Below are 21,910 nucleotides of genomic sequence, written 5' to 3'. Positions count from 1 at the left end.
CATTAATCAATCAATTTCGTAGATCAAGACGCCACCTAATTTTGAGATTAATCTACGAACCCTACTGCCGACTGGGGCACTGGAAAATGATCACTAGCAGGGAATGAGTTGATCCAAACTCCTTTTCGCGTTGACGTTTCTCAGGGGTTAACTTACCATGGCCAAAGGCACGATGCCCGCCAGATCCTCTTGCGCCAGTCGGATCTCGGTGTCGGCCTCCTGCGTGGCGGAACGGCTGGCCGGGTATTCCACCTGCCACGTCATCCAGCGGCTGGCCGGCAGCTCCGGGAAGCTTTCAATCTTCAGATCGACCTGTAAGACCCTCTGAGCTCCCATATCCTCCCTGCAGAGTGCAGAAACGAGACGGTAGCCGTTAATGATTAGGCAGATTGCCGCGATGTAAAAGATGTGTGGACGCGAGTGTCTTCAACCCACACACTGCCCTAATGATGACAAACGGTAGACGGCAGGTGCAATCTGTGACATTTTCTCAAGAGAGATCCTCCTAAATGTCAAGTCCCTTTGTGTTTAACTCTCAGGACAGTGTTCTACTTTACGGCATTATATTATCACCTTTCCTTTCATTTCTGCTCTCATCTAATCAAGCCGATGTGCATTATAAACCTCAAAATACCTTTCACCTGTCGTTACCCCAACAGAGTCAATACAGGAACAAGTTGTCATAACTCAGTAGCTCAGACTGCCCTGAATTACAACTAGTTGGACCAGGGGGTATCAAAGTCAGTTTGGTTGGCAGGCCATATTAATGCCAACTAGATCTCATTTGAGCCGGATCAATTTATTTTTGGCCCCAAAAGTTAATCGCTCTAAACCAAGGGTGTCAGACTCGGGTTGGTTCGCGGGCCACTTTAGCGTCAACTTGATTTCACGTGGGCCAGACCATTTTAGTTATAATATTTAGATTTTTTTAAATAAATTGATTAAAAGCCCTGAATATTCAGTTTTTTATAGATCTAAAACAATGTTTATTTTAGCTTTTTTGTAACATATTTTTAGATTTTACAAAATGATTTATGAACTAAAAGCACAGAAAAAAAATATTAAAAAAGTACAATTATTGATTTAAAATTGGGAAAATCAGGAAATTTAATATACATCTATACTCTTCATTTTAATTTGATCCTAAAACAGAAAGTCAGCACTCATGATTTACTTTCCCGGGCCACACAAAATGATGCGGCAGGCCAGATTTGGCCCCTGGGCTGCGACTTTGACACGTGTTCTAAACGGTGCTAGGCATCCAATCCATTTTGACTAGGCAAAAGTTCTTTCCTTTGCCCTTCCCAGTCAAAATCGATAGGACGTCTAGAGCCGTCACTGAAAGATGACCATCCACATCCAATTTAAGTGAACTATCTTAGTCAATGACTGCCAGTGAGTTCATTTTCTGACATGTTTTTGTGATTTTAGAGTACTTTTAGGTCATTTCCGAGAAATTTTGAATCAAATATTAATTTTTAGGGATTTAGTCAAATCTGTCTTGTTTGTTAGTCAGTTCTTGCTGATTTTTTTTTGCCATTTCAGATTTAGGGGCATTTTAGTATTCTTTATTAATCATTGGCTGCCAATAAAGGCGCTGTTTTGACGGCAGGGGGCGATTGAACAAATGTGATTGCAGATAGGAAATTGAGTAAAGTGCAGTAGGTCTAACAACTCACAAACATCGACTGTTGCGTTGTCCTTGTTGAAAACAAAATCATTTAATTCTGTACGTACCGTATGAATGAGCTATAAAGTCATGCAGAACAACGCTGCGGGCCGAATCGGACCCCCTAGCGGGCCACTTCCAGCCCGCACGCCACAGGTTTGACACAGAGGATTTAGACAAATGGAGCACCCTTACAATAAAAATCCACCTACTGCTATAAGTTGGTGTGAAATAGCCCAGAGACAGAAAAGGTCAACATTTAACAAGGGTTAGGGAAAAGATGGAAAAAGATATGTTGCCATTGTCGATAAGGAGCCAATTCATTGTTTACAAAATTGCCATTTGTTACAAGAAATTGAAAGTGAATGCTGGGATCAGCTGTTAAAGAGCACAAGTGCCAAAGGAAATACGCATATACTGTAAGTGTTAATACATCACATCACTTATCATTGCAGTGACAAATAAATATTTCCCGTGGGGCTTTTTATAAAACGATATCAGACATTAAGTAAGTGCTTTGATATATCATAGCATTTCAGGATGGGGTTATCTTTCATTTCTTTTCCACGGAGGTCTATTTATTAGAATGACTACATCGGTTGTAAATCATGTCGCTGTGTCTGAACATTGTTGGAGAATGTGTAAGTTGACAAGAATATCAGCAGTCACAGTTCGCACGTTGTACTTTTTTACTGCTAAAACAGTAACAAAATTAATTGATATATTAGTAAGATTTGCCCCCAACCATTTTTTATTCAATAACTTATATATATATATATATATATATATATATATATATATATATATATATATATATATATATATATATATATATATATATATCAGTGGCGGGCCGTCAAGGCCTTCAATGCCTTCTCTGCTGGCCTAAGAAATATCTGAATCATATATTATATTTTGTCCATCAATACAAACCAATCACATTTCAGCCATTATTTGTTGCCAGGGTCAGAAATCTGCCTCAAGGCCTTCACAATCAGTTCTGCAGGCTCTGCTGCATTAAACAAGCGTCGATAAGACTGTTGCTTTAACCAATCAGATTTCGAGTTGGCAACACCGCAATGCCTTGTCGCAGGCGTAGGGATACGTCATTGCTTTCTCGCAGGCGTAGGGATACGTCATCGCTTTCACCAACTATGATTGGTTAGTGATTAACCAGAGCTACCAAAGTGTATCTGTAGTGAGCTGCACAAGCAAATATATTGTTGTGTTGATTTAAAGCCATTTTTAAGACGGACTATGCCAGAAATACGACAGGACAGGCTCGACTTTCAGCATTAGCTTCGATGGCGATAGAAAAGAAGGAAGAAAGAAAGGAGGATGGATATTGTGTACAGTTAAAAAGGATTTTTGGTGAGTAAAATATGGCTATATTCCAAAATAATATTTCAATTGTTGGCCCGGTTGTAATGTCTGAAAAGCTCCAGTATTTGTATTTAATCATTAAATGTTGCTAGGAAGTGGATTTTACCCGTTGAAGGCGCTATGAGAAAATGCACTGACCGCCACTAATATATATAGATATCGAATGGGGATATCCCAAAATCTAAGTTTACACTTCAGGTTGAGGTAAACAAAATGTTAATGTCACGAAGCGAGGAAATTTACATTTTGAGCATCCTGGAAAGACAGCAGTGCAAATGTACTTTGTAAAATCTTAAATTATAGATCGAGACCTAAAACAGCAAAAGGATTAATAATGGAAAATGTTTTGTTCTTGTAGATTCACACACTGTACACTGAGTTCACCTGATTCTCACACTGCATGGGCTTCCTGTGCGGGAGCGAAAGATCTGCTCGGCAATGGCGCAGGAAAAACAATAGTTCACATACAACAGGAAGTGTATAAATAATACAGATGGCATGCAGATAACTTGTGTCACATTTCCTAACAGCACAGTGATTAGAGAATAGTGGACCATTGTGCGACCTCACGGGCTTATGTAACTGCGTCACTATGGCGCAAAAGCGACAGATGATGCCCTATGCTTGTAGACCAGCTAAAGCCAGAAGGTTTGTCAAGCAAAAAAAATACATGTCTGAAAATAAACCTATGAACACTACTCAGTTGCTAAAACCTGTGTTAACCATCAGCTCAAATGCCCTACTTCTCCGGGACATGCACTGCTTGGTCTAAAACAAGGGTGTCAGACTCGGGTTGGTTGGCGGACCGCTTTAACGTCAACTTGATTTCACGTGGGCCGGACCATTTTCGATATAATATTTAGGTTTTTTTTATAAATGAATTAAAAGAACAGGATTAAAAGCCCTGAATATTCAGTTTTTTTATAGATCTAAAACAATGTTTATTTTAGCTTTTTTTAAATATTTTTTTAGATTTTATAAAATGATTTTTGAACTAAAAACACAGAAAAAATTGATCAAAAAATTACAATTATTGATTTAAAAGGGGGAAAATCCGGAAATTTAATATACATCTATACTCTTCATTTTAATTTGATCCTAAAACAGAAAGTCAGCACTCATGATTTACTTTCCTGGGCCACACAAAATGATGCGGCGGGCCAGATTTGGCCCCCGGGCCGCCACTTTGACACATGTGGTCTAAAACCACACAGGCGGAATAAGATAATAGACCAATCAATAAAGAAAAGCGGTTACATTTGACAATTTTTATATTTTTTTCTTTAAAGAAGGTTCCAGCGTTGAGGCCCCTCACTGTGTGGAGTTGGCATGTTTTCCCTGGGCTTACGTGGGTTTTCTCCGTGGTTCCTCCCACATCCCAAAAACATGCATGCCAGCACCTCCCACGATTGATAAAAAAATTATAAAAAAAAAAAAAAAACATACATTCATTTTTTGAACCGCTTATCCTGGTCAGAATAAGCGGTTCAGAAAAAGAATGTATGTTTTTATATATATATATATATATTTTTTTTTTAATCAATTTCTTTTGGTGTGTGTTGTTTTGTCAACACAGCAATGAAATGAAGCATCGACCGTAAGTCAAGTTTTGAGCAAATAAATCCCAATCGTACAAGAATTAAAACAGTTTTCTCATTCAATCTTAACATACAGACTCATTAAAATTCAAATGTATGACTATAAATTCAAGACAAAAAAAAAATTGTAATAAAGTTCTGTTTTTGGCAATACAACACCATAGCTGTCAAATTAATTTTGAAGCTATTTTTATTGACATCATTTCCCTATCCCCTTTAAAAAACAATTGTAGGCATTTAAAATGATCAACAAACTGAAGAAACAAGGGTGTTCTCATCGTAAATGACTTCATTATGACATTTTAATCAAAGTCTCATAAAATCCCAAAGCTGTTGCCATTCAATCCGTATTGAAGCAGCTGGTAAGGAAAGAGGAAACAAGATGTCTTTATCTTTTTGGTACCACCAGGTAAATATTGAAATTGGCATTGTCTGTTGTATACTTGACCCTTAACGACATGTTTCATTAAGAAAACCTGTCCTGAATGTTGCTCATGCAGAGTCGGGCCCCCCGTGCGACACCCGGAGATAACACGCTCCTTCCCAGTATTCTTAGCACGTAGCCTCCGAGGGGAAAGTGTTAATTTCATTGTCACTGTCGCATGGGGTCTCATTTAATTAACAACAAAGGGGTCCGTGGACGCATGCCATGCATCTGGCCTCAGTCCGATAATTATCTGTGAAATTGCTGTGGTTGACTAACAGGGATAAAGATTGGTGCTCACTTGGGAATTGCCTTAAAAGTTCAAATTTAGATGTGCGTTTATTAGCAAAAAATGGGTAATACTGTGCAAAATGCAGTTAATTAACATGAATACTATAAAGCTGAAAACTAAAATTTGATTTTTTTTTTCAGATTCATTACTGTTTATCAGTCTATATCTGAGTTGTTGTTTTAATTACAAAATATTGACTTAGGTAGCTCAGTGGGCGAGTGGTTAGCACTTTGGCCTCACAGTTCTAGAGTCGAAGGTTCAATCCCAGGTTTGTCCTCACTGTGTGGAGTTTGCAGGTTCTCCCTGGGCTTGCATGGGTTTTCTCCGGGTAGTCTGGTTTCCTCCCACATCCCAAAAACATACAGGGTAGGCTAGTTGAACACTATAAATTTCCCCTAAGCCACAGGTGTCAATGTGGCGGCCCGGGGGCCAAATCTGGCCCGCTGCATCATTTTGTGTGGCCCGAGAAAGTAAATCATGAGTGGCGACTTTCTGTTTTAGGATCAAATTAAAATGATAGATATAGTTGTATATTAAATTTCCTGATTTTCCTCCTTTTAAATCGATAATTGCTATTTTTTCATCCATATTTTCTTTGTTTTTAGTTCAAAAATCATTTTGTAAAACCGAAAAATATATAAAAATAGTTTCTGTTTTCCACTTTAATATGGCACATAATGATTAAAAGAGATTTTCCCTTACTAAGAAAAAAAACATTGTTTTAGATCTATAAAAAACTGAATATTCAGGGCTTTTTAGCCAGTTCTTTTAATCCGATTAAAAAATACCTAAATATATCTAAAATGTTCCAGCCGACGTTAAATCAAGTTGACGTTAAAGCGGCACGCGAACCAACCCGAGTCTGACACCCTTGCCCTAAGCTATGATTGGTTGTCCTTTGTCTCCTTGTGCCCTACGATTGGCTGGCTGGCCAGCTTGTCCCACACCTGGTGCCCCTAGTTGGCTGGGAAAAACCCTCCAGCACCCCCGGAAGACCCTTGTGTGGATAAGCGGTTGGAAAAATGAATGAATATTGACCTGTATAAGTATGGGAAATGGCATGTTGTCATTGATTATGGAATATTCATGGTTCAACATTTTTGGAGAGATTTCCTGAATAGTGATTCCAAACGCTGCATTTGAAGTCGTAATTATGTGGCGAAGGGAAAAAAAAGACACGTACTTGGCTGCTCATTTGAAGATTAAATGTCAGCTCAAATCAGGAGAATGTGTGTGTTTATGGGTGTGCGTGTCGTGTGGTGCGTTGAATGAGTGCGCCTCCTCTTTTTCACGACTAAGGAGGAACTTAAAATAATAATAAGCAGAGAAAAAGAAGCTAACAACATCAGCCTGCGATTATTCAGTTGCAATAAATATACTGTAAAAAGTATTTCTCCTCCACTCTACTGCTTCTTTCTCGCTCACGTTGGTCTTTTTGCTAAGTGACTGAGTGTGTTGTTAGACATGCTCCATTAGTAAAGTGCCCAAAGACAAGTTCTATTATGATTTGGCCCTTCAGTAATAGAATTGCTTTTATTTTCTCAAAGGAATCATTTGAAGTGGTCTTTTATTTATTTTTTACAAAACTTGTGGAAACCTGCACAGATACTCGTATACCCTATCAAGAAGGACCTCTTCTGTATGTGCTATATATAAACTTTCGGTTTAGACCATTCCACTCGAGAAAGCTGTAATTGAAAGAGCTTCTTTTGTCCAATGAGCAAACTCACTGTGCCACGGTGACAGTTCTTGTTTAATCCTGACAGAAGAGATCCTACGCATTCAGTTAGGAGAATAAGAGACGAGGCTGAGTTTGTGTCGCAAGAATAAAAGCAACACTTTCCCTTATTTTTTTCCACTACTAGTGCTCGTATTATTGCATCGACAAAAAAAAAATGGCTGAGTGGTTAGCACGTCAACCTCAAAGTGTGAGACTGGTTCAAATCCAGGTTGATCCACCTGTGTGGAGTTTGCATGTTCTCTCCGGGCCTGCGTGGGTTTTCTCCGGGTACTCCGGTTTCCTCCCATGTTCCAAAGAAATGCATGGTAGGCTGATTGAACGCTCTAAATCACAGGTGTCAAAGTGGCGGCCCGGGGGCCAAATATGGCCCGCCGCATCATTTTGTGCGGCCCGAGAAAGTAAATCATAAGTGGCGACTTTATGTTTTAGGATCAAATTCAAATGAAGATTATAGATGTAGTATATTATATTTCCTGATTTTTCCCTTTGTGTTTTTAGTTCAAAAAGCATTTTGGAAAATCTAAAAATAAATATATATTATTAATATTTTCTGTTTTTCACTTTATTGAACATCATTTAAAAATATTTAGTTTCCTTTTGAAATGAGAAACAAATGATTAAAATATGTTTTCTCTTACTAAGAAAAAAGCTCAAATAAACATTGTTTTGTATCTATAAAAAAAACTGAATATTTAGGGCTTTTGATCCAGTTCTTTTAATCCAATTTTTAAAAAAAAATCTAGATATTGTATCTAAAATGGTCCGGCCCACATGAAATTGAGTTGACGTTAATGAGGCCCATGAACCAACCTGAGTTTGACACCCTTGCTCTAAATTGTCCCTAGGTATGAGTGTGAGCGTGAATGGTTGTTTGTCTCCTCCTGCCCTGTGATTGGCTGGCCACCAATCCAGGGCGTCACCCATCTCTGGCCCAAAGTGAGCTTGGATAGGCTCCAGCACCCCCCGCGACAATAGTGAGGCACCAAAAGCGGTTTAGAAAATGAGATGAGAGAGGAGAGAAAAAAACTTTGCTGAAATATTTGAGGAACAAGCGCCCTCCTATTTTGTATGTATGATTTATGAATAAGACATTACATGCAAATACCATGGGGTGGCTTGGACAAGTCTGAGCAAGGCGGCACGCAACTGTGCGGATTAACAAAAACATGGGATGGCGAATGCTAACGGAATGGCAGATGAAGATGAAAATGTAGACCGGTGGATGGGAACGAAAGAAGACGCTGTGAGAGACGCTCGGCGAATGCACGTGAATGGGCTTTTCGCGAGAAAAGTCCAAATGACTTGTGGAGGCAAAACTTTAAATTTATGAGTTCACTGAGGCTTGAAAGTCTACTGTTGACATGCGCTGTCAACTGGAACCAGCAGAAAAACAGCCGGCAGAGTAAAGCCGGAACACACGGGACGCGCCCGCACGCTCAGATACACACAAATCAATGCAAGGATTTACATTAGGAGGCATGGACAAATGATAGTTGGTTACATGGATGACTGCTCATCTTAAATTTCAACAACCTGTCAAAATGTCCGCTGGGACACAACACGGAATCTTTTAGTGGTTTAGGGTTATAGAAATGTGGAAAAAATGACCTATAAAATAGCTGAAAATTGAATGTGAAATACTTTACATCCCTCAACCACATAGCACAATATTGGGGGTTCTTCATTACGTATTTTTTTAGATGGTTCGACTCATGCGAGGTTTGATTTTTATACGAAAAAATATGATGCGAAATAATATGATCGAGAAAAAATACGATGCGAGTTAATATGATCGAGAAAAAATACGATGCGAGTTAATATGATCGAGAAAAAAATATGATGCGAGTTAATATGATCGAGAAAAAATACGATGCGAGTTAATATCCTCAAGAAAAATACGATGCGAGTTAATATGATCGAGAAAAAATATGATGCAAGTTAATATGATCGAGAAAAAATACGATGCAAGTTAATATGATCAAGAAAAAATGATGCGATTTAATATGATCGAGAAAAAATACGATGCGAATTAATATGATCGAGTTAATATGATCGAGAAAAATATGATGCAAGTTAATATGATCAAGAAAAAATACGATGCAAATTAATATGATCGAGAAAAAATACGATGAGAGTTAATATGATCGAGAAAAAATACAATGCAAGTTAATATGATCAAGAAAAATACAATGCAAGTTAATATGATCGTGAAAAAATACGATTCGAGTTAACATGATCGAGAAAAATAAGATGCGAGTTAATATGATCGAGAGAAATATGATGCGAGTTAATATGATCGAGAAAAAATACGATGCGAGTTAATATGATCGAGAAAAAAACAAATTTGTTAAATATCACTCTAGATTGGCTGCAGTTATCCATTTCAATTAGCAGTTTATTATAATTACACCTGCAACGATAAGTCAGTTAAATTGAGTATTTCAATTTGAAGACAATTTTTTTCAGCTTCAATTAATCATATTTGTTGTACAAGATGCAACTAAGGCCAACAGTTTTTTTAAGAGTTTGAAGGTACACTCAGGCATTTAATTTTGTATTCACATTTATTTCCCATTTGAAACTGCAAAATGGCTGTAAAGGTCAAACAAAATGTCATGACAAGCATAAACATTTAGTTTTACCTTTCCTAAAATCATTCTTTGTTATCTGACGACACTATTGATCAAATGTGTTAATTGCTTACTTAAATAATCAATTGATACAAGCCAAACCATTACGTCGTATCCAAACTTATGCATGAAAGTTCGAAGATGATATTTTTGGCATATTCCAAATAGGTCTCACTCAAAAACAGGGTTGCAGAGTTGAGTAAAGAAGTTGGATAAGCACCTGTTGACGCTTATTCCCAAAGGATATTTTCAATCCAACCTTTCTAGAACAAAAAGAAAGATGGTGACAGCAGGAAAAATGTGTAAACTTCACCTGAAACATTGTCAAATAAAAGGCAAAGCAGGAATGAGAAAGGCAGCGATAAATGTGGCAGCAGCAGCGACATTTACGGCTTCGAGGGTCCCTCCTTATGCATTCGCCTAGGTACGGAAGAGCTTTGAAAAAAAAGACCAAACTTGACCTTTTTTAAACTAATACATTTGGCGCAAACAGAATTTAATCCGATAAAACTTGATTTTATCGGGTGAGACGAGGCCTTGATCCAGGAGGGCATTACAAGTAGGTTATTTACTCCTTTCATCGTGGGCTTCTTCATTTCTAAATGTTCACCCTAAAGAAAGGAAGTGACCCCGTTTAGTGGATCACCTCGTTTTCAGCTTTTTCATCTACAAAAAAGCAATTGAGAAAATTTCGAGAAAAAAATACGATGCGAGTTAATATGATCGAGAAAAATTACGATGCGAGTTAATATGATCGGAGGAAAATACGATGGGAGTTAATATGATAGAGAAAAAATATGATGCGAGTTAATATGATCGAGAAAAAATACGATACGAGTTAATATAATCGAGAAAACATACGATGCAAATTAATATGATTGAGAAAAAATACGATGAGAGTTAATATGATCGAGAAAAAATACGATGCGAGTTAATATAATCGAAAAAAATACGATGCGAGTTAATATGATCGAGAAAAAATATGATGCGAGTTAATATGATCGAGAAAAAATACGATGCGAGTTAATATGATCGAGAAAAAATACGATGCGAGTTAATATGAAGGAGAAAAAATACGATGCGAGTTAATATGATCGAGAAAAAATACGATGCGAGTTAATATGATCGAGAAAAAATACGATGCGAGTTAATATGATCGAGAAAAAATACGATGCGAGTTAATATGAAGGAGAAAAAATACGATGCGAGTTAATATGATTGAGAAAAAATACGATGCGAGTTAATATGATCGAGAAAAAATACGATGCGAGTTAATATGATCGAGAAAAAATACGATGCGAGTTAATATGATCGAGAAAAATTACGATGCAAGTTAATATGATCGGGAGAAAATACGATGGAAGTTAATATGATCGAGAAAAAATACGATGCGAGTTAATATGATCGAGAAAAAATACGATGCGAGTTAATATGATCGAGAAAAAATACGATGCGAGTTAATATGATCGAGAAAAAAACGATGCGAGTTAATATAATCGAAAAAAAATACGATGTGAGTTAATATGATCGAGAAAAAATACGATGCAAGTAATATAATCGATTGAGAAATTGAGAAAATTTTCGGCCCAGTTTACATTTGATCAAATTTCACGACTGTGAAAACGTTGGCTTCCTCGGGCATGCAAATGCATATGCATGCTTTTGAGCGTGTTGGAATCACAGGGAAGATTGCTTTATTTGAACAAGTTGAAGCGCTTTGTACATCAAGGCCACGCTGAATTGTTCAAGATAAAATCAAGCCTCCTCATATTGCCGCCATTTCCTCCAACATACTAAACCAATAACATTGATTTATGGCATGTCCTCTAACATTTATTTACAGCACTCTATACCGGCTCAAGCCAAGAGGAGATAGTAAACCAGACTGTTATGAGAAAATGCTCCCTTTAGAGGATAAAGACCTATGGTTCCTCGACTCATAAAATGACTAGCGGCAGCATTACATGTGTAAAAATATCGGCATTTCTGTTTTGTTCACTTTCCTGGAACAAATGTCATCAATAGTTTCCGTTTATTATTATTTGTCGTTTGAAATAATTTGCACATTCAATTTATCTCATTTATTTTTTTGTATTTTTATTTCATTGACCTTATAATCGATCCCACACTTGGCTGCAGAGAAGCCAGGCGAGCGAATCACTACACCATCGGGTGTCTCCTTTGATTTATGTAAGTTTAGTACATTACTAATGTACTATACTATAAACACAATATAGAAGGCTAATGATTAGCCTTCTATATTGTGTTTATAGAATTATGCAAAATGTAAAATATAGAATCATTTTTTTATTTATCTGTGTTTTTTTAATTGTGATTGATTGACCGGTTAATGGACCACACGCAATTAATCGTGATATTGACATCAATGCACTATATATATATTTATCTCCCTCTATATATATACGTATGTATATATATATATATAAATGTATATATATATGTATATATATATGTATATATATATATATATATATATATATATTTATTTATATATATATATATATGTATATATATATATATATATATATATATATATATATATATATATATATGTGTATATGTATATATATGTATATATATATATATATATATATATATATATATGTATATACATGTATATATGTATGTATATACATGTATATATGTATGTATATACATGTATATATGTATGTATATACATATATACATATATGTATGTATATACATATATGTATGTACATATATGTATGTATATATATATATATATATATATATATATATATATATATATATATACATGTATGTATATAAAACGGTTCAGAAAATGAATGAATGAATAAAGTCATACTTTTGGGATATGTATGTATGTATATATGTATATACATGTATGTATATGTGTATATATGTATATACATGTATGTATGTATATGTGTATATATGTATATACATGTATGTATGTATATGTGTATATATGTATGTATATATGTATGTACATATATGTATATACATATATTTATATATGTATATACATATATGTATGTATGTGTGTGTGTGCCTTAACTTGCCTCAGGTTTGCCTTGAGAGAAACAGTTGCAGTCATTGCATTATCCTTAAAAAAAAGTATAGCATACCAATTCCCTGACGGCAAATTCTCATTTTAGATTTAATGAAATGTACCACGCCAACAAGCACCTAATCAGAACTAAATGCTTTTGCACAGTGCAACATTAAGGTCCATCAGTGAAAGCATAGGCTCCCTAATGAGGGGACTTATCATCACCGGTGACCTCAGGCCTGCGGCTGAGTCGACTTCCCAGTCAGCTGCACTCAATACTTGTCTTATTTAGAGGAAAGCTATCTAACTAGCTCGCAATGAAATAAATGACTCTTTGCTCCCGCGGTTACCCCTCATTTTCTGCCTCAACTTGGGTAATCGCCTTCAGCCACTAGGGGTGCACCACGCTGATATCTCATCCATGCACACACTAGGGGGCAGCAGACTGTGAAAACTGTCAGTTTTGCGAGTGTCTGCGTCGGTCTGTGTGTGTGTGCGACTCTTAAAAGTTATTCTGACTGACTCACCCTAGTTAGCATTGATGGGCAACGGGGTGCCGTGTCCTTTCATCTGTCGTTGAAGTGCCTCCATGCTGTCGGCAGAAGGACTTGTGCGTTTTGGGCCGAACCGATGTGTATATGGCTAAAAAAAATACTCCTAGAGGATCAGATCATTGCTACTGTATTGAAAAATAGGATTTGCCAGTCTGCGAAAGGATAAGAGTTGTCTGCGTCTGGCAGAAAATGTGGGACAATTTAGAGAGCAGTTTGATGTTCGGGCATAACGGTCGGGGACAGACAGACAGATGTCTGATACTGGGTGGTCTTTATATGAAATGGTAGCATTGCAAAGAGAGAGCGAGGGAGAAAACATATTTAATCTCACCTAACCTTTGCAGAAATCTTATAAATACAATGCGGCAAATGTACTCAATCCCTAATCTCATCAAGCGAACTGTAAAGAGAACTGTAAACCGACGTCATCACAATGGAAACAAGTGTATTATTATTTATTGAAATGATAGTGTGAAATACTTTACATTCTTAGGTTGCTTTTACATTGAACTTTTAGATAAAAAAGAAAGTGATATGACTTTGGACTGTAGGAATGGTTTTTTTTGTGTTTTTTTTGGTCTAATGATATTTAAAAATCAGTTTGTTGTTTGGAATTCTATGATTATATTTTCAAAATTTCAATCTAAAGAGGATAATAGTAAGTATGCAAGAGTTAGCAAATTCATTTTTTTAAAGTAATGACAATTACAGCGGTTAGTCACGCAAAGACAGGGTGGGCTTGACTAATTTTTACCTCGGGCTCAATTCCCTGTGAATCACAGTGGCTAGAAGAAATGAAGCATGTTTGAAACTTGTACAGCTCCAATGTAACTTCTTCATTTGAGGGTACGTAAGTGTTTTGGAACATACATGCGGTATTATCTGTCAGATAAATGAAAAATGTCTCTTTAGCCGTGCGTTCATAATCTCAGGCATTAGCAGAGTATCCCATCACGGGAAATTAACTTTATATTTGGATGACTAAAATTCGCTGAATCTGATGATGGCATCCGCTTCCATTAAGATAAATGCGGCCTCAGACTACAAGATAATCTGAGCATGACACTGCAGGATAATTCTCCAGGCAAATAATCTATATATACACAATCCACAGGATTAAAAAAACAAACGGCTGAAGCTCACTGCAAGATTATATGCAGATTCAATTGTCTGTAGTTTTTCTTCTTGCATTTTATAGACGGGACGGTAGACAATATCTCCTTTACGTCTTTTAAATTTAAAAGATTTAATGATCGCCAATGGAGGACAAAGTTGTTTTCCCTATTTGAGAATATTGTATAATCCCACTGTCTTTATTTGTAAAAATCTCCATAGCAAAATGTTAAAATTCAATGTATGCAGAAAGTATCATTGCAGCAGCTACCTTTTCATTGAAATTAGTTTTCCGGTTCCATGTTTGCACAAACATTTTTGGCAAATATCACAGTTTGAGTATCACAAACAACTTTAAATCGCAGTCCTAATCCAAACTGAGTTGTTGCTAAGATTAGAAATTAGAGACCGTGATTATTGCACCCAACTGCAGATCTTGTTGGCCTTATAAAAACAACTTAAATCAGCCAATAATCAAACGTTTACATTTTTTTGGCAGTCATATTCAAGGTGCTATGATTGAAAAAGTAATACTGCTTGTTACTGGATATGATATTGCTATTCGTAACAGCGTTTAAGAACAGCTGTGTTGAGAGATGTAAGCATATGCCGTGGATATAGCGTTTTCAATTGAGGGAAAAAAAGTGAGGATGCGAGAAAAAATCCCTCCACCGAGCCTGCAAGTGCTGAAATGAGACATTGATCCATAATTGGAAGCACTCAGTCATGAAATTTGAAGAATAATTAAAGCAAGAGCGCTTTAACGGCGTTCATTTACATACTGCGAACGGGGATTCAGTGGCAGCCGCCCACTAGACAAGACGGAGCGAGTTGAAAGGTTGAGTCAGATCACAAAATGATCCACTAACGACAAGTGTCTAGAATGTCGGCCTGAATCAACATAATACTTCCAGCATTTGACATCTTGGCTTTGCTTTGCCAGACCCAAGATAGAAAGCAGAATCTAATGTACTGTATTTTGCCGTTTAATATACCGGGTATATTAAGTGATTTTTGCTTTTTTGAGCCTCCCGTTTGTGCGCCATTTAATATACCCCTGCCGTTTAATATACCCCTGCCGTTTAATATACCCGAGTATATTAAATGGCAACTCAGATTTGTATGGTGTTCATGGGGGCATAATTATAGATACTTAAGTTCATTAAAATTCAAAGTCAGACTTTATTCAGCAGTAAGACGTTTTAACCTGAGCAGTACGTAGTTTTAGTCTGCAAAACGTGGATGCACCCCGTTACGGCATAAAGAGTGCGTAGTGGATCGTACCTTCCCGTTTGTGCACCATTTAATATACCCCTGCCGTTTAAAATACCCGGCTATATTAAATGGTGGGTTATATTAAAGAGCAAAATACGGTTATACATCTGTCTGTCCGTCTATCCCTAATGTTCCCCGACATTTACTTCAGTCTTAGCACTATCAATTTTGAACTTGCTCTATCACGTGCTGCTAAAACACTACAGTCACTTTCCTACCCCATTTCATTTTGATTATACATCTTTTTTATATCATTATTTTTGTGCCTACTTATCATGTATGCACTTTAAGGCTCAACTTTGAATCTCTACTTGTATAATGACCATAAAGCCATTGAATTCAATTCATCCAGCTAGCTAGCTGTGTTTTTACTCAGATATGCTCATCCTACAAAGATTTACACTTGAATTCCAATAATTCAACCCTACTATTTCCCTCTACTGAGGCTGTTTGTCCACTTAGACCACATGTGTCAAAGTGGCGGCCCGGGGGCCAAATCTGGCCCGCCGCATCATTTTGTGTGGCCCGGGAAAGTAAATCATGAGTGCCGACTTTCTGTTTTAGGATCAAATTAAAATGATTATAGATGTATATTAAATTTCCCGATTTTCTCTCTTTTAAATCAATAATTGTAATTTTTTAATCATTTTTTTCAGTTTTTAGTTCAAAAATCATTTTGTAAAATCTACAAATATATTTAAAAAAAAACTAAAATAAACATTGTTTTAGATCTATTAAAAACTGAATATTCAGGGCTTTTAATCCAGTTCTTTTATTCCATTTATTAAAAAAAAAATCTAAATATTTATATCTAAAATGGTCCGGCCCACGTGAAATCAAGTTGACGTTAAAGCGGCCCGTGAACCAACCCGCCGAGTCTGACATCCTTGACTTAGACATTTTTTGCAACATAAAAAACATCTTTCTTTCTCCTTATGTTTGTCAGCATGTACACTTTGTTTGCGATGCTCTACCAAGCTCACTTTGTATATTTTCTCGACACTCTCATAATACGTTAAGTATAAAATTGCTCCTGCTCTGCAGACGAGAGAGTGGGTACGCTATCGCTGTCAGTGCCATTGTTCAACTGGTGAGCTCTTGACTATTCCCGTTCTGTCCTTCACAAGACTAACTGATACTAGTCGGCACTTGTATTTAAGGGAAAACATGCAAGGCGTCACATCTCCTCAGGCGGAAGTCCTCCGGTCCTTCTGGACTGAGTCACTCTGGCCGCAGATCCTCATTGCCGCTTTCGGCCCACTGAGGTGCCCACATGCTCTGTCTGATTGCATGTCAGAGTTACTCACTGTTGTTCCACGGGCAGCAGGCTGTACTCGAGGGCTGCCAAGTTTAGTATCGGTGGTTTCACTCTGTTTTTTTTTTTTCCGGTGCTGAACAGGGTGCTTGGTGTTGTTGTTGATTTTAAACTTGATAGAGTATGAATGACTAGAGTGGAAAGAAATAGGATTGCGTGTCTGTCACCGTGCTCAAGTGCTGCAGTTGAGAATATGAGACAAGGATGGAAGATGCTGTTTTGCATCGTGGCAGATTAGATTTTACTCATGTTGTCCATTTTTAGTATGTTTAAAGTCTCTTCAGTTTGAGCCCAGTGACTAGTTTTGCCCAGAATATCACTTCATAACATAAAATGATGATTAAGGTAGTCATGTTATTTGACTGTTCGTTTGCTGAATGTTATATTTGTTCATTACAAATAGTCAATGTTCTTCCTATATGACACTATCTTGCTTTATATTTGGTTTTAACATTAGTTCTTAACTATGCACAACATTTGTTGTTGAATTGAATTGAATTTAATGATTTTATTGTCATTATACAAGTAAGAATAAAGTTTAAAATAATCTAATCTAATCTCAAAAATCAAAATAAAAAAATAGAAATAAAATAAACCTTTATTGTCATCATACACAGCTGCGTATAACGAAATTGGTGGTGCTACTCCACAAGGTGCGTTTTCTCAGTAAAAAACATAAATAAGTAATATGAAAATATAAAAAGTCACATCCTGGCAAGGTAAATTCTAAAATATTGCACATTGTTATTGCCCACCCCGAAGTAACAATGTGCAATATCTTAGATTGTGCAATATTTTAGAATTTACCTTGCCAGTATGTGACTTTTTATATTTTTATCTCTTATTTTATATTTTTATCTCATATTTTAATCTAATAAAGTTTCACCACAAAGTGCACAAATAACACAAAACAAACAGACAAATAAATAATCCAACTAATAAATAAATTATCAATAAATAAGTAATAGAAACAAATAACTACGTAGTCAACATAATAAGTAGTCAACAACATAAGTACTCATTCTGTGTTATATCACTATGATTTCTACTATTCTCACTATTGAAAGAGTATCATTCCTTTGGTGGGAAAAAAAATAACATTAAATTCTTGTGCCACACATCACAAAACAATGGTCACGGTAATTTAATCTCCCCGAGGATTAACCTCTACCTCTGAGAGCGGGATATTCTCTCATAAATCTGAAACACATGAACTCCAAGGGAAACATGCAACCCTCCGTGCGTCGCTCATCTACCGCTAAAGCGCCCGGCCGGCGCTGACAACATTCACTGCACGAATGCCCGACGACAACAAGCAATTCAATATTTTTTGTCACGGTGACAAGTCGTCCCGGACAGCGTGGACGTATAACGTCATTTTGAAAGAAGAATCACTTTGCAACTCGGTCTGGTAAACAAAGTGTAGTTATGAGTTTTAATGCAATGAATCACCTTCGCGAGGAAGAAAAGTGGAACAACAAAGGGATCGAGGAACATTTGACATTTCCTTTTCATTCGTTCGTCTTCTTCTGGCTCGTTGGAGCCTATTCCCCAAAAAATAAACACAACACCCGTATTTGTTTGCCAGCCAATTGCAAGGTGCATTTCCTTTTCAGATTGGATTGTATTGGATAACTTTATTCATCCCGTATTCGGGAAATTTCATTGTGACAGTAGCAAGAGGGTGATTAGACAGAACAACGACGCAAAAGCACAAAGTACAAAGCAAATCAAAGTAAATGGGATCATTAAGAATCACCAAATCAAATCATTAAGACAGAAAAGCAGCAAAAACACAAAACGAGCAAGAGTGGACGGAGCTACCGCCACCGGCTGCCACTTGAACGGCGCCATCTTGGTTGCGGTAGCAAAAACGGATACAGACTCAAAAAGACGGTGTAAAGCTCATTGTATAAAGAATACTACACGTTCTTCCTTGCTTTGATCTGATATTATTCCGCAAAATTTGGATTTTTTTTTTATGCTCTTGTGAGACTCTCAAATGAAAGTTGACTCTCCTCAAAAAAACGTCTTCTTTCAGTACAGACTGTAGCAAGAATCACTGCTACACCAGTAAATATCCTGTGGACAAATTCTCCGAAATGATTGTACATCCTGCTAAGCCTATCTGGCAAAATATCTGAAATCATAAGAGAAATAGCTAAAAGCGCTCCCTCCAGAAGTTTGATGCAGGGGGGCTTGTTGCCGAGAACACGAAGCAGCTCTTCGAGACAATGTGAGTGAAAAGACAGGTCTTCTGCCAACAATTCCTTTTCAGAGGCTGCGGCCCAAAGCTGAAACTGGCTGTGGATCAAGAGGATTTTAACTAGGTTGAGGCTGAAAACAGAGTTTTTTTGTGGTCAGACCAACCTTTGTGTCGCCAAAAGTTGAAGTCCCCGATTACCTCAGTGATGTTTTACCCTTCTCGCACTTCTCGCATATCAAGCAAGAAGCTGAGCTGCTGATTATTGGATTGATCGTTCCGTCAAGTCATATTTTATAAACTCCCTCAACCCGAATAAGAGAAGCCAAGACATGGAGATTTCAGAATGCATTCTGGTTGTTATTTTCTCATCAAGATTTTTCCTGTGGCTTCAAATATGACTCCAAGAAAAATGGAACTCATCTCAGTGATCTCCAACAAGGGCTGCTTGCCTGATATTTTTTCAAATTATGACGTAAGCACACACAAATGAGAGTTTTGTATGTTTGAAAAGTGACTATATAATGAAGAGTGGTGAGAATAATGACTGGTTCGAAGTGGAGTGCTATTGTGAGGACATTTTGTGCATCATTTCCGGAATATTTTGAAGGGAAGACAAAAGCAATCAACCCTCGATAGGTTGCATCTGAAAGTCAGGGTGGAGGCGGGGCAAAATAGAGCCAAACCGGGAGAAGAAAGCATTAATTGTAAAGATTTAGAGATTCATCGGCTATTAAATGTGGAAGAAAACATCTATAGGAATAATCAGTTCTTGACTTTTCAGCCAGACTTGTTTGTCATTAGAAAACTTTTAGTGAAGATACTTTTTATGCTGAATGAATGAATAAAATGTCAATGTTTTACTTCAAAAAGATATACATAATTTTTTTCTAAGGAATCTCATGCAGGAAGCAAATCAGAGGCGGACATTGCGGCCTTAAAGATGTCTTTTAAAAACAATATCCCACTTTTGCTTGGACAATGACTTTCCATTTCCAAGAAGGATTTGCACATCCCTGCTTGACTCTTATGGATGTATTTCTTCCACCACATGTTTGGAAGAAAATGTTTACTTGGCCTTTTTTAGATTGGAGATAAGCCATGAAAAGTGGAAAAGTCTCCCACCACGAAAGCTACTTTGTTTTCACATTCATTTTTGGAGATAAACACTTGCCTCCCAGGAAGACTCATGCATTTTAGTGTACGACGGAATTGGTTACACGCTGTCTCGGTTTGCCAATACGGCCGAGACTGCAAAAAGTCGGCCGTGGCGAAAGACAAAATAGTACCGCGCCTCCTTCGGTGGAGAGTAGGAGAAATGGACAGCTCTTTTGTCGCTGTAATGAGGCTGCCGTCATCCCGGTCTGGGCGTGGTGTGGACGATTAATGAAGTGGTGACTCGCCAGGGAAATCCATCTGCGCCCAGGCACTCTTAATGAACTACTGAGATCCAGCCGTGGTACGTTTGCCGAAGACTCCATTTATGGCTTATGACATGCTGATGAAGCAGGACTGCCTTTTGTTTAGAACGGGCTAGCCTTTAATGGTGACAAAGTGAACTTTTCAATCTACTAGAGTGCACTCTAGCCAATATGTGCACCACGTAAAGGAGCTTTGGCCACGTGAACTTATTTTCAGTAGATTTTTGGATATATTGTGTCATCCTCAAAGGAATCTCAATCAGTCCAAGGCGGGTGTCACATTTTCTGGGCAATACCTAATCTGGTAATACAGGCACTCGGACGTTTCGTCAAAAGACGTTTGGTCCCCGGACGTTTGGTCCCTCGACGTTTGGTCCCCGGACGGTTGGTCGACCGGACGTTTGGTAGAACGGACGGGGAGTCGACCGGACATTTGGTAGAACAGACTTTCTCTCTCTCTCTCTCTCTCTCTCATGATTATAATTTTGAGAGCAAGATATTACCTGGTTGCTCGCTTTCAACAGTAAACTCTCTCTCTCTCATAATTTGACAGCGAGCGAACCTGGCGACCAAACATCCGTTCTACCAAACGTCCGGTCGACCAAACGTCCGGTCGACTAAACGTCCGGGGACCAAACGTCCGGGGACCAAACGTCCGTTCTACCAAACGTCCGGTCGACCAAACGTCCGGTCGACTAAACGTCCGGGGACCAAACGTCCGGGGACCAAACGTCCGGGGACCAAACGTCCGGGGAACAAACGTCCGGGGACCAAACGTCAGGGGACCAAACATCTTTCGACGAAACGTCCGGTCACGGTTATACACATGCAGTTTTGTGTTACTAAATTACGATTAGCAAATAATTCCTTGTTTTCCTTAAATATCGGTTTGGTTGCTTCCCCTGTTTTAGAGGGACAATTAAAACTCTTTCAATGAGCGTGCTAAATGGTTGCCTCGATTCATAAAGGTTGCTACATGAAGCCTTGTTTTTTCTTACAGTCACCACGACCACTGATATCATCAATATCTTCACCCACATGACTGGTGAAGATTAATCGCAGCATTATCGCCACCTAGTGTTTCCGAGATACGAAGGTCAGTCACCCAAAACTTATTTTTGTTTTAGAAACTGTTTAGACTTTGATAACAGCTTGGAGTGTGTGTTGGCAAGATTACCATTTTTAAAAAAGTTTCGAATTTTGGATGTTTTATTTTACGTGCAAAGTAGCCGTGTTT

At 37.6% G+C, this 21,910-nt stretch overlaps 1 protein-coding gene across 1 annotated transcript in view; it reads right to left on the bottom strand.

Moving 5' to 3' along the window:
* The window catches only part of LOC144074794 (transmembrane protein 132C), a 103,797-nt gene that overhangs the window by 34,929 nt on the left and 46,958 nt on the right, over positions 1–21,910 (bottom strand). Inside the window, exon 4 of the mRNA XM_077601393.1 lies at positions 157–343. Coding sequence (XP_077457519.1) covers positions 157–343 — 187 coding nt within the window. The remainder of the gene's footprint in view (positions 1–156; positions 344–21,910) is intronic.

Source organism: Stigmatopora argus, chromosome 5 (assembly GCF_051989625.1).
Source record: "Stigmatopora argus isolate UIUO_Sarg chromosome 5, RoL_Sarg_1.0, whole genome shotgun sequence".
In the NCBI taxonomy this organism is placed as follows: Eukaryota; Metazoa; Chordata; class Actinopteri; order Syngnathiformes; family Syngnathidae; genus Stigmatopora; species Stigmatopora argus.
Note: the sequence above shows the minus strand (reverse complement) of the source record. Positions and strands in the feature narration are given on the sequence as shown.